Raw genomic sequence first — 13,330 nt, 5'->3', positions numbered from 1 at the left:
TAGAGTTATTGCCATACCTAGTATGACTCAATTATCTGACTTTAACACCAATCTTTTTAATAGTACAAAATAGAACATTTAAATCTGCTTTTTAATCACTGTAATCCTGAAACGACCAGAATAACAGTAAGAAGTGCTATCACACAAGTTCTTAAATCTAGATGCCAATGTACTATTATCTTTTACAAACTGATCGAATCCGTTTGTTCCATTATTACCATATGCACCTGGCCAGGGGAAGCACACATGCTGTTTTCAGATGAAGCTGTTAACTTTAATAATAACATATGAAAAATAATCATGGCAATGAAGTCATTTGCTACTTATTCCTGATAGCTAAGTGCAAATAATATATGCAGAAAAACATTCCATTTCAAAAAAAAATTCCATTTCCTAAATTATGGTCAAATTGATTAATTATGAAGGAAACACATTCTGATAAAAAGAATGAAATGGTAAAGGCTAATGTGTAACATAAAGGTACCAGGCTTGCTGCCAAGAAATGAAGAAAATCCTGTATCTGAAGAGTCCTGGTTCTATGCTAGCTATCATGAACACTTCTCAAGCCAGGCCTTTGTTTCTCCATTCTCAAAATGAAGACATCAAACTAAAAAAGCGATTCCAAAATTGCCTGATAGAATCACCCAAGAAGCTTTTTGCAATTAAGAATATCAAGCTCCTCTCCTGGAGATTCTTCTGGTAGAGTAGGTCTGAGCTATGACACAGACTTCTGACTTTTAACTTTTTAACTAGTGACGTATTTACTTTCATATGTGGTTGAGAAACATAAAGCAAGTATATTCTGATAGCTATTTCTAGCTCTAGAATTCTTCTGCATATGGAATAATGCACATAGTAGGGGTTCAATAAATGTAGCAAAATGGCTTGGTAATAGTCCAAGAGACTATCAGAAGAAGCAATAACTTTGTCAATTAAGTACATGGCTGTCTTATCTAATAAGTGAAATAATGGAAAAAAACAGTCCTCCAATTGTCAATTGGCCAAAACGGGGATTTAAAGTTTTGTTTTCAAGATGTGTAAAAAATGATGCCAAACTTTCTCTTGCAATATATATATATATATATATATATATGTTTAAAAATGGGATTGTACTTTTTTGCTAAAGAGCTATACATAAAAACTGCCATGAAATACATCACTCAACAAAAAAAGATTTAGGAAAAGGAGACAATTTCAAAAATTGAACCAGTCTTCTGGAAATGAACCCTGAGTTTGATTCCAATACTAACTTTAGGGTAAAAACATGATTAGTTTTTAACTCCCTTCCTTTCACTTTAAAAACCACTGTTTTTAATTTTTTTTTTCTTAGTCATAACTGGAATGTTCATTCTATGGTTCGGATTTTGAAAACCATATAATAATTATAACAGACTATCATTTAAGGATTCACCTTAGGCCTTCACAAAAAGAAGCAGATCTGTTTTTTCACATTCCATTTTTCTGCTGAGTGACATTTTATAAACTGTTGACTGGAAACTACTCAATTACAGCAATCCTGCATTGGTTTTATTCACAATTAAATTATATAAATAAAACTTCTTGGAATGAAAAGAATGGCACTCAGAAAATATGCTGGAAAGGAACTATTTAACAAAAATATTCATTCTGTCAAGCTGTAGTAGCTGAGGAAGAGGGACAAAATTGTGGAATAAAAAAGGAAAGGTTAACCCATCTATTTGGTATTTTTCACTGGGCAGTATCAAATAAATGGCAGTGGAATTATAAGAAATTTCAGCTTTGCTGATGCTTTCAAAGCCTTAGCACTTTAAAATGATCATCAGTATTGAAAAGCATAGGACTCATAAGCATTCATTAAGACACACCCTAATATTTTTTCCTTCTAGGTTTAAACCATCACAAAGGAGGCAGTTTTGAATCAAAGTGTTTATGCTTTGCACCTGACAAGCATGTTAGAAGTCTGAACCTCTAACCTATTGCTACTTCCAAATACAGGCCTGAGACTACCGTCTTAATATTGTAATTTCAATGTATTCCCCGTATAGACTGAAGTTAAAACTCCACAGCATACCTGATTTCTCATAAAAGTTATAAATTTCTTTCAATAAAAGCTACAGCTTCTTAGTCTGGTTAGTATAGCTACAGACAGCCCTTATACCAATTCCTAATTATATGAAGGGTCTAAATAACAGAAAAAAGTTACACAGTATTTTGAGGGAGACTGTTTATACACTTCATTAAGGAGCCAAACTTCAATTAAATATTCAATATTAAGGGATCAGTGATATCATCACATAACTTGAGTACAAGAGGAAATAAATTCACATTTTGAAATACTGTAGATTATGAAATGGCCTCCAAAACACAAATACTCATTAAAAAAAAAAAGTTCCTGCTTTCAGAGCATAGAGAAAAGACTTGATTATACCAAACGTCACAATGCCAACTAATAGTTTAGTGGCTTGATGGAAAAGCATTAAAACAAGTTTCTATCACTTATGTCTTGTCAGATTAAAACAAAATCAAAGGCTATTTACAAAGAGTAAGTACTCCAAAACTAGTAGCCAAATCATGTAAAGAGACAACCAAAACAAAAAAGCTGGGTAAGAGTTTTGACAGCCTAAATCCTGGGCTCATATTATGTCAACATCTTATTCTCAAATGCAGGTTACTCAGCTTTGACATATCACTTAGGCATAGGGAGGAGTTGGTGAAACTGAGTCTGAGTCACATGAACAAAATTTTATCAGACCCAAAGATTCTATGTCGTGACTTCAGCAGACTAAAAACTAAAAATATTTACTTTTTTTATATCAAGTTTCAGGGCCCTCAGATTTCTTATTCCATAAAACATGACAAAATGTTATTTGATCAGGTCACATTAGAGACTTATAAAAGGAAATGCAAAGGTAAGGACTGGAATGTTTTTAAAACATCTCTTTGATAATGTTAACTATTCCCTTGGTGCACTCTTAACTTTTAGAATGTTTTATTAAAGTGACAGTGCCAGAGACTCCTAGCATGCCTACAGAACTAAGTCCTTTAAGTTTTGCAGATGAAAACTTATTTCTGACTAATCCAAGAGAGTTAAGATAAACATTTTTTAAAACTTACAAATACGTCCCATTGCAAGAAACTATGACATACACAAAACCCCTTGCTTACAAAATAGCCAAAAGAGGCAGGAATTGTTAACATTAATTACAAAAAAAATTTTTTCACTCTGTAAAGTGATTTACTCAGGCATTTGTTGAAACAGAATTTGGATTACAAAATCTTGATTAATGCATTTTCCAGGAAACATCTAGTTCAAAATTTGAGCTCACTTGCCTCTAGATTTGGTATGTTAAGGGAAAGAAAGAAAATGGGTATGCATGAAGAAAGAGGCGAAGCAAATGACAAAAATCACCACAACAGTACAGGCTAATAAATGAAGAAATCAAGAGACAGGTTCATTAATTAATATATTTTCTGCATTATAGTTAACATATGTACTTTCTTCGTGTCACCTTATTTTCCGTTATGTATTGATATTTTGTTATATTCAGACATGAGTACATTTCAACAGTTTTTGCAATAAATATCATAAAATAGATTCGCATAATAAATATTCTTTACAATAAAAAAGTTTAACAGACTTTTGTCTTAAAAATAGTCAGAATTCAACTTTGTGATTTATACATAAAATATACAAAAAGCACCACAATTTGTGGTTAAGGCAATGAAAACAGAAAAGATTAGAACTACTCAGCTGTTAACTAACCAAGGGTCCAAAAACCATTAAGGAGCCAAGATCACTTTAGGCAGCATAGTTCTGTGACATGTATAGATCGATCAGCTATAAATATCAACTTCAGTCATCCAAGTGCCCTCAGTGACAAGAGTAATTTGGTGAAAAGCGTGGGGTACGGAAGGAAGGGAGTTGAGTCCTTCACAAATATGAAAGCTTTGAACGAGGATGAGCAAGATACAACTAATATATCTCCAATGTGAAGATTTACATTGTAAAGCGGATCTAAAATTACACGGGAAAAAAACCCAAAAAACAAAACTGGCATCTCTAGAGTAAGATAATGCCAAAACTGAGGGGAGAGAACGTTGAGGGGCAAGGAGAGGGCAGTGGTTAAAGGAGAATTTTAACGTTATAACAGAAACATATCCCCCTTGCTATTTAAGGGTCCAATGCTATGAAGAGAGCCCTAATTGGAGACAGACTGAATACGTAGCTTATTTAAGCAATTAAATGGTTGCCTCTTTAAAAAACCAATTTCCCTGCTCCCAGAGTACCCAATCAAAAACAGCTCTAAATCACTGTAGTCTGGGTGTGTGTGTGGGTATGTTCATGTGTACAACTTTGGAAAGTTGCTTGCAGAACAAAAAGGCTACACAAAAGCCCACTGGCTCTCAATATCCTCTCGAGTGGATGGCAGAGGCTCTTGTCCTAAGGGGGAGCCAGGTGCAGTTTCACAGTTCACTGTTACTGAAGATCATCCATAGAGTAAAATCCATGAGTCAAACCTTGGGAAGAGGGGGAGAGAACGTGGGAAACAGGGAAAAACTGCAAAGAAAATAAAACCAGTATCTAACAGGATCTTTTCGTAACAGCCACAGCTTGGAAGCCAGAAGTTCAGGAGGTCCAACCCACCTCCAAAAATCATGATGGTTTACCCTGACCCCGGGAGGGGCAGCTCTCCAGCTTACAATAGACCGTGTTGGAGTTCTTACATCTGCACCCTGGGCGGTGGATCCAGTCATAACACCCCCTGCACAGCTTCAGGCATCCCTTAGCAGGAGGGTAACAGAGTAGGCAAGGTAAAAACAGAGACATGGCTCCCATACACAGGTACCTAGAGCAGCAGTGTGACTGTGAACAGGAGCAAGGATTATCCGAGTAAGAATCCCCTTCGTCGTCATTGGAGCAGTGGTAGAAGATGCCCTTGACCAAGCACATGCAAGTTCCATACTCCACCATGCTCTCAGCAGAGCAAAGGCACTGCCGGTTACAGGCCAGACAGGACGGCAGGGTCCTGGGAGCTGTGCATTCTCCGCACTTGCACTTCCCACACTGTTCACAAATGAACTTGTGCTGTGTCAGGTCCTCTTTCAAGGAACCCTTTAAGTCATCCACAATCAGCTGCTTGGGCTGGGTCCGGACTGCCCTTTCAGACCTGTGAGCAGACACTGGCCTGGCTGGTGGGGACCTTCCCAACAGCCCCTGCTCAGAAGAGGCACTGCTGTTGCTCCCAGAACTGGCTGCACTCCCAGTGCTGGTTGACCTGCTCAGTATGGGGCCCCTGGTACTATGTGAGAGTCCTGCGTGTCCCAGGTGGCTGGTAGGTCTATGCTCATAGTGATTATTCACATTAATTGGTATGATTTCATGAGTCCTTTCATGCTTTTCTTGTCTTGGTGCTGTTCGAAGAGCAGGTCTTTTCACCACTGATGGCCCTTCTGTGTACTCATTGCTGCCTCTGACGGCCTTGATCTGGTCTAAGGACAAAATAGCAGCAGGCTGAATCTCCCTCTCATAGTCTAATCTCTGACGGTTGTCCAAAGCAGGCTGCTGGGTAACAACTAAAGAACTGCCACTGCCATGTTGATTTTGGGGATCCATGTGTAGTGATCTTGAATTCTGGCAATCAGTGGAAACCTGGCATGCATCTGAAATCCTAAAAGGAAATCAAGGATGAAAAAAACAAAAAATAAATGAGGAGAAGCATTTGGGGGAGGGGGGGAGGCGAGAAATCCTGTCAAGTCACAAATTGCCTAAACCACCTGGTAATGATCTCCCTCATCAGTGGATTACAATGATGCTGGGGTCCTGGCCAGAGTCCAATTCTAAGAGAGGCTGAGGACCACATCATAGAAGAAGAATGTAAGCAAGAGTCCCCATGCCATAAGAATTAGAAGTTTTTTCAAGTTTTAAAAAGCAGAATCAAGAGGTAATGTCTTCCTGTTTGTGAACCTAACAATTAAAATGGAGTATGCCCTCGTGGGGAGTATTGAGTATAAGCACTAATAAACAGCTCTCATCTAAAGAGAGCTCAGTATCAGTTCATGGGTGTTTTCCATAAAGGAAAACAGCCACTCTTTAAAAAAATTAAGAATGGCTTTGGTGCTGTTGCCTTCTGTTATTTGTTTGCTGTTACAAGCATTAGATTAATGGTGAGGAAATCAGTCAAGGTATATACTTCATGCATTTAAAAAAAAAATCAAAGAGATTCCAAACTAAAAAGGAATCTCAAAATAAGAGGTCATTTTTCAGGAGAAACCAGAATTTTAAAGCTAGCTCATTATTAATGTACAAGATGCAAATGCAGACAAATACAACAGTTCTTGGTGTTTTGTAGCCTCTAAAGCACACACACAAAACTTAATGTACAGTTCTGTGAACATTAAGAGTATTCACATTTGAAATCATGAAAGGATTTTTTTTTTTAAGCTTAAATAAGGGCTCACTCACCTAACGAGATAACTTTCACACACAAGTAAGTGTTAGGCCTTTAGAAGTATGGGGAAATCCTGGCCATTTTAATGATCTGTATTTCCTCTAATTTAAAAATCTGTATTTACATGACAGATCTTGATTTTCAAAGGCACTGACAACTCTGAATCCATGTGCTTCTTGTAATAAAGTACAGTAATATCCTGATAAAAATAAACATTTGTTTCCACACCAATAGTAGTTTCTAATTTATGTCTTCTCCATAAAACAATCAAACATAAAAACGTTTCTGTTTTCAGTCAATGGTAGACTAGAACATTTTTCACACAAATTCTTCCCAAAGCCTACAGATTTGATCCAATTCAAGAATGAAAAGAAAAAAAATGCCCATTCCCCACTACCACCTTGAGCCAAAACACATCAGCTTAAGGAATAAAGCGGAAAGAAGTCCATTTCATCTGTTAACTTCACTGAATGTCCCCGGACCAAGTCTTACACGTTAACTTCTTGGCGTTCCCCTCCCTCATTCTCCCAACTCAGATCCTCGAGTTTCTACTTTCTTCTACCTTCTCTGTACAGAAGGAGAAACACATTCGCAACCTGCTGGGTTTCGTCCTGGAATCCTTAAGGGCTGTTCAAAAGATTCCATCGTTACTCTGCACAGTATCATTCCTCCTAGCAAAGCACTTTTTAACCCAACGCTTGTAAAGCAAAGAGCACCTAAAGGTAGTAAGGCGGATTCCACACGAAAGGAAGAACGGTGGATTTGAAGAGGGCAGAGAAAACACCAGGCACTTGAATCTGAGTTTTCAACGCTAGCTGTGGCAGAGTTCACGCTGGCCGGTGGCAGAGACCACCGGATAAAAGGAAAAGAGCGAAGAGACACTCAGCCGCCTCTGATCTGAAGCAAAGCCCCTCTTCCAGCAGTGACAGCCCTCGATCTAGCCCCAAACACGCTCACACGCTCTCGGCGGACTGTCTTCCCCAACAAACCCCCGAATCGAAGTCGAATACCTTTTCGGACAATCCCATCACATCCTAAGGATCACCGTGGACTTCCAAAACCTTTTGGCGTATGCCACACCAGGGAGGCTCACAAATCGGGGAGAGCCTTCAGAGCGGACGCGGGCGCCAAAAAGCAAGCCCACGTCAGGGAGGGTTATAAATAAATAGCTGTCTACACTTTAAAGGAGAAGCCGGATTCCTAAAGAGCCGGGGCGCAGCGAGCCAGGGGCAGGGGCTGCAGAGCGGCGTCGCCACAGCGCCGGCTACCGCGGTGGAGCTGCGCCCTCTGCAATCCGCGCGGAGACAAGCGGGGAATAAAGAGTTGACGGAGAGTAAGGAAAAGGAAAAAGTTATGAATGAAAACAAGTTTGCTCGCTCTCCCGCTCGCTCTCGCTCTCTCGCTCGCTCTCTCTCTCGGGCAGGAGGAGGGGAGGAGGCTGAGGTTACCATTACCTCAGGAGGGCGGACTTCCCCACTTTTAAAGTGGCAGTGCCCTCTCCCCTCCCCTCGCCGCTCCTCCGCTCTCACTACAAGAATACAGTGGCAGCTCGCTCGGGCGCACGCAGACTCGGGCCAGGGCGTCCCCGGCGAATTGGGGCTTTGCTCAGGCACACGCGGGCGCAAACACGCCGTTGCCGGCCCCAGTCCCAGGGAGCCTCCGACCCAGAAAACCCGCCGAACAGCTCCGCGGCCCCCCCTGCCCCGTTGACCCCCCCCCAAAAGCCTCCCTGAAAGCGTCTTTCCCCGGGGGGGGGGCGGTTCCTCCGAGAGGACACCCCGGGTCATGGCGCCACCGCTGCAGGCGACTGAGGACGCGGGGCCCCGCTCTCCATCCCGTGCGGAGGCGGAAGGTCGCCCGCCCGGTTCCGGAGCCCCGAGCGCCCCGGCGGGAGGGCCGCGCCGCGGGAGGGGGTCGCCCTCCTCTCCCTCCCCTGCCCTCCCTCCCCTCGCGCGGCTCCGGCCCCCGCGCTGCTCCTCCGGGCCCGCACCTGCCGCCCGGCCCGGCCCGCCCCGCCCGCGCGCCTCCCGCCCCCGCGGCCTCCCCACACTCACCTAGGCCGAAGCGGGGGCGGGGGGCAAAGCCGTGCAACCCGGCCCGGGTCCCGGTGCGGGCGGCTGCGTGCACGCCCCGCATCAACCGCGGCGAGGAGAACGGGGAGGCATGGCCCGAGCTGCGGCCGGTCGGCCCGCGGCCTCCACCGCCCCCGCCGGGCAGGAGCGCTCCCCGCGGCCCCCTTCCGGCTGCGGGGGACAATCCTCCGGAGACTCCGCGCGGCCGGGCGCAGACTCCTCACAGCTCGCGTGCGCCGCGCAGCTCAGTAACATCCACCTCCGGGGCTCTTCTCCTGCAGCCCCCTCCGAGAGCCAGAAAAAAATTCCCTTCGGGAGGGCTCTCCGGGTCTCTCCGGAAAGCGAGCGAGGGAGCGGCGGGGATAAGAGTGCGTGCTCGGACCAGAGTTCTTCTCGGGTTCCAGTCGCTCCTCACGGGAAAGGCGGGAGTGGCGGCCTCCTGACGCGTGAAAATCCACGTCACGGACGTTCGAGGCTCCGCGGCGCCCGGGACGGGGCTCGAACCGGCGTCCCCGGGCGGGTCACGGAGCCGCGCAGGCCAGCGGGAGCACACGCCTGCGAGGCCGAGCCGCCGCTCTCCGCGGGTTGGGGGGGGTGGGGGGTTGGATTTTTTTTTTTTTTTTTTTTACCGGCTTTTTGAGGCAGCGAGGTTTGGGGGTTTTCCTCCAGGGAGGAGGCGGGGCGAAGTCCCTTGGCCCCCGCGCAGCTCCAGGCACTTGCCCGAACCCGCACGCCGGGCAAGTGGGGGGACGGCGTCCCCGGGAACTCCGGTGCTGGCAGTCAGCGTCTCCCGGGCAGCGCTCACTCCCAGTCCTCCGACCCTCCTCTTCCACGGCCGAAATGCCTGCTACAGACGATTAGAGAGAAAAACACGTTAATTTCCCTTTCTTTCCAGGCACTTGGACGCGCAGCGCGCTCCGCCGTCCGGGAGAAGAGTGGAGCGGCGCGGGCCGCTAGCCAGCTCGCCAGCCGCCCGCACCCGCTGCCATGTGCTGGCTGTTGCTGCTCCCAGTGATTGACAGGCGGGCGCACAGTCGGCGTGTCAGCAGCGAACCAAAGTAACATGCAGTCTTGCACGTTTTTGCCGAAGTGCTTTTGCCCCTTGGAATGCCTAGGAGTTCAAACAACGTTCAAGCGACGCCTCTGCGCATTGGAAATCAATACACAGGGACGGGAAATTCAGGTTTTAGACAATTGCTTCTCGGGATTCGGTCGCCAACAATGCCTAAACAAACACGCATTTGGTCCACACACCCGAGTGCCAGCCCCTCTTCGGCATAAACCACCCAGTTTTTCACACATCCGACAGTTTCAGACTTTAACCTTGTTAAGTAGTTCGCTTACGGGGGGAGGGGGGGAGGGAAAGGGACCCTGCTTTTTCTTTTGGTGGTAGCATTTACTTTAAGAGCATTAGTTTTAGTAGGGGGAATGCTACTGGTAATTTGAAATGCAACCAGTAATCTTAGATCTAAAGCGAGTTCAAAGAAATAACCAGTTCCTTGCAAAAGCCAACATTTCTCACCTGATCTTTCCTAAAATGTCTGCGGAAGGAAAGGAAGGAAACAGTTCTTACCTAACGCAAAGATTGGAAATTGCTTTTCAGGCACATTTACAGCGACTGTAGCTGCTCCTTATCCAGGGCAGGGAGTTCTGTCTGCAGCTATCACTCTGCAAACCACTCAGTGCCTTACAGAGCAATCCCACTCCGGCTCCGCAGAATTTCAGCTCTTCGCCTCCACCTCCACCTCCACTCCAGGACACGCCTCCAGTGATATCATATGTCAATCATACGGGCTGCCTGAAAACCTGGAGCAGGATTTCCCCAACAGTCGTTTCCTCTTTCGTTTATGAGTACTCACTTGGAAATGTCGCCCTGTACACTCCTGTGAAAAACATCCTCTAAAAATGTGGATTGCCTCTAAAAATCCTGCAAATGCTGTTTGTCATGAAAGAATACCTTTATATTTAGTCAGCAGTCTTTAGTCATCAATCTCAGTAAAAGGATTGGTGGACTCTATCCTTAAAGTTGAATTAGAAAACAATTTTGAAGAATAAAAGAAGATTAAAAAGTTGTATATCAAGCCATCACTTCTGATCAGTGAGAGAATGTATATTGATAGAAAAAAGATGATAATATAACATTAGTTCCTATTTAAAGCAAAGTTCAGAATATGTGAAACCTCAAAGTTCAAAAGGTGGCACTCCTTACTGCAAATGTACGTAACAATATGTCATTAAGGCGCAATCTCCTGCTGTAGTTTTTATAATAATTGCTCTATCTTGATTTGTGATATAATTTCCCCAAAATCAAATTTTAAAAATCCCAAACTCCTTCAATTTTGTAATATATTTATAATTTTGAAAAAAAAATTATTTTAAAAAATCAGCTAAATGGCAATCAATTAAAATAGAAATAATTTTCCAAGAAGTTGTATAATTCTTAAGCATAAATGATGCGTCACTGAAAAAAAAAAGCATTTTAATCAGTAGGAAACTTGCTTTTTGTTTCCTTACAAACTATTGGATTTTAGACATTTATTATCAAAATCGTGTACTTCATGCTGCAGTGAGGGTAACTATATGTGAAATTTGAGTTTCCACAGAGACTTTTAAAAGATACCTAAAACCCCAAAACATATACTAAGTGGAAAGGAAATATTTTCTCCAGGTACTACATATCAGAAGTAGCTTAAAGTCTCTGACAAAATAAAACAAACAAAGCAAAACTCCAGGAAAAAATAATCATATATAAATTTGAGTACGGACATTTTTGGTTCAAAGTAATTTTTTAATCTCCTTCTTTAATAGCAAGTGATTCTTTTGAAACTGGTTTTTTCTATTCTAGACTTTCAAATGTTTGAGCACTTTAAAAAATTAAAGTTGTATTTGGAATGACCTCTCAGGACCCTAGGGCACTGCTAAAACCGTCAGCAAGAAGAAGAAAGCATCACTAGAAAGTAACATAGAACAAGAATTAAACCAAGAAGCTACCTATTCACTCAATAATATAAATTGTAGTAAAACAGTCTGTTTCAAAGGATAAAATCAACATTATTGTACATATTTTCTATTTTTTCATATACCTCATTATATTTGGAGATGTAATGAACTTTAACCAGTGGATAAGTTTCTTGCCCGATTTGAACGGGTTTGGAATAGTCAACTCAGAAATAGAATATTCCATCAGAGTATCTTACGTGGGTCTTCAAAATTGTCTTCTCCTCTATCGCCACAATTTGAGGACGAGAGGTCAGTTCACCAATATGATAAAACCAGGAGAGGGAGCACTGAATATTTTACTTCCATAAATCCTACAACAATATATTTGAAAGATTTCTATTGCAAATAAACTTCAAACTATTTCAACCACGGGTGCATTATTAAACTACAATTTGCGTGAGATTAAGTATTTTTAAATTACAATAATAAATAAAATCCATGAAGTTTTATCTATAACACCATCATCATGGGTCATGTTCTACTTAGAAATCAAACAGTATGCTGCACGAAGTTGACCGATGACCCTTTACATCATCTAGCACTAAAATGCATCAATGTTTTTCTCTAAATAGTACGTTACAAATAAATATAGGTATAGCCTTGCCGTCCTGGATCTAGAAGACATTTAATAAAACCTGCCCCTTCTTCTGATTGCCTACAACTCTAAGACTTAGTAAAATTCTAAAATTTTAAAGCTTAAAATAGACATTGTTCTTTATTTAGAAAGTTTAATTACAGTGTACCTTGGCTAGAAATGGATAGCTAGAGTATGAAATTTTCCCAAAAAGGAAAAACAATGTAAATATCCATGAGAAAATCTTACAATAATTTTCAGTTTACTATATTAAGATCTAAAAAAATAAGGTGGAATGGAAAGTGAACCCTGACATTCTTCATTTTCATGTGAAAACAAGATTAGCCATTTCTTCTACTGATTTGACTTTTGAGAAAATAATAAAGTAAAATGAAAAAAAAGGTCTGGTAACTCCTGGCAACTGCTAGTGATTTAAAAAAGAAGAAAAAAGTGTAGTACTGAGGCTTAACTTGCTCATTTACCTACTTTATTTGCCAAACTAGCAGAACCACAATGTGTTCCAAGCTCTTGAAAAATAATACCTTATTAATCCTCCCAATGTTTCTGTGAAGTCACGATAATAAATATAATCTTTTATCTTGTTGAGAAACAATAACAGAAATTGGTGAGTTACCCTATAAGTATCTAATAAAGTAATGAAGAACCAAGAATGGAAACTAAGTCTTTACTTTCCTTTTAGGGCAATAGTCACTATATTACTATACTTCCCAGGAAAAGCTGGCAAGGATAAGCCATTTTATTTTCAGTTTCCTTTTGTAAACAATCTTTGTAGTTGACAGAAATAGACCAACCTATTCTGTAAATTTTCCATAAACATTCTTTTCATTTTCGTAAGTGTAATTCTCATCCTTCTGCCCTATTTGAAATATTAATGTTCTGTGTTGGTTTCAAATCCTGGAAGTGGGCAAATCAAACAATGCATGGAATAAGTTATACTGAATGATTTGTAGAGTTCCTGTCAGCTCTGTAATTCTACAACTAAAACCATTTGTGTTCTTTGTCACAAGTGATTCTGTTTTTCTACAAGTTGTAAAAAAAGAAAGAAATGCACATGGAAGGGCTCTGAATTAGTGCCCTTCATTCCTCAAGTGTTATATTCCTTTACAGAGAATCAAAGCAACAAGAGTTCAAACTGCATCACTACTACATATCAAAGATTTTGCTAATTAGATCCACATGGTAAGGTCGTCTAAGGAAACATCTTTGCCCTAGTACAAAACAGTCTTCATTTCTTA

At 41.9% G+C, this 13,330-nt stretch overlaps 1 protein-coding gene across 3 annotated transcripts; it reads right to left on the bottom strand.

Moving 5' to 3' along the window:
- Positions 1–3,425: 3,425 nt before the first annotated feature.
- On the bottom strand, positions 3,426–10,360 carry SPRY1 (sprouty RTK signaling antagonist 1). Of its 3 annotated transcripts, XM_057547172.1 has the most exons (4): positions 10,074–10,360; positions 9,130–9,347; positions 8,483–8,939; positions 3,426–5,648 (listed from the first exon to the last, which is right to left on the bottom strand). In XM_057547172.1, exon 4 carries the CDS (start codon positions 5,591–5,593, stop codon positions 4,634–4,636), a length of 960 nt encoding a protein of 319 aa, XP_057403155.1. In that variant the 5' UTR covers positions 5,594–5,648; positions 8,483–8,939; positions 9,130–9,347; positions 10,074–10,360; the 3' UTR covers positions 3,426–4,633. The 3 variants fall into 3 exon arrangements, with proteins under 3 accessions (XP_057403155.1, XP_057403154.1, XP_007172446.1); XM_057547171.1 differs by having other exon boundaries at positions 8,483–9,347; XM_007172384.3 differs by lacking the exons at positions 8,483–8,939; positions 9,130–9,347; positions 10,074–10,360 and adding an exon at positions 7,439–8,373.
- Between the last annotated feature and the right edge of the window lie 2,970 nt (positions 10,361–13,330).

This window comes from Balaenoptera acutorostrata, chromosome 5 (assembly GCF_949987535.1).
Source record: "Balaenoptera acutorostrata chromosome 5, mBalAcu1.1, whole genome shotgun sequence".
In the NCBI taxonomy this organism is placed as follows: Eukaryota; Metazoa; Chordata; class Mammalia; order Artiodactyla; family Balaenopteridae; genus Balaenoptera; species Balaenoptera acutorostrata.
Note: the sequence above shows the minus strand (reverse complement) of the source record. Positions and strands in the feature narration are given on the sequence as shown.

Bases quoted from the DNA above. Each gene is read 5' to 3' on its own strand.
- SPRY1 (XM_057547171.1), bottom strand. From the start codon at position 5,593: ATGGATCCCCAAAATCAACATGGCAGTGGCAGTTCTTTAGTTGTTACC.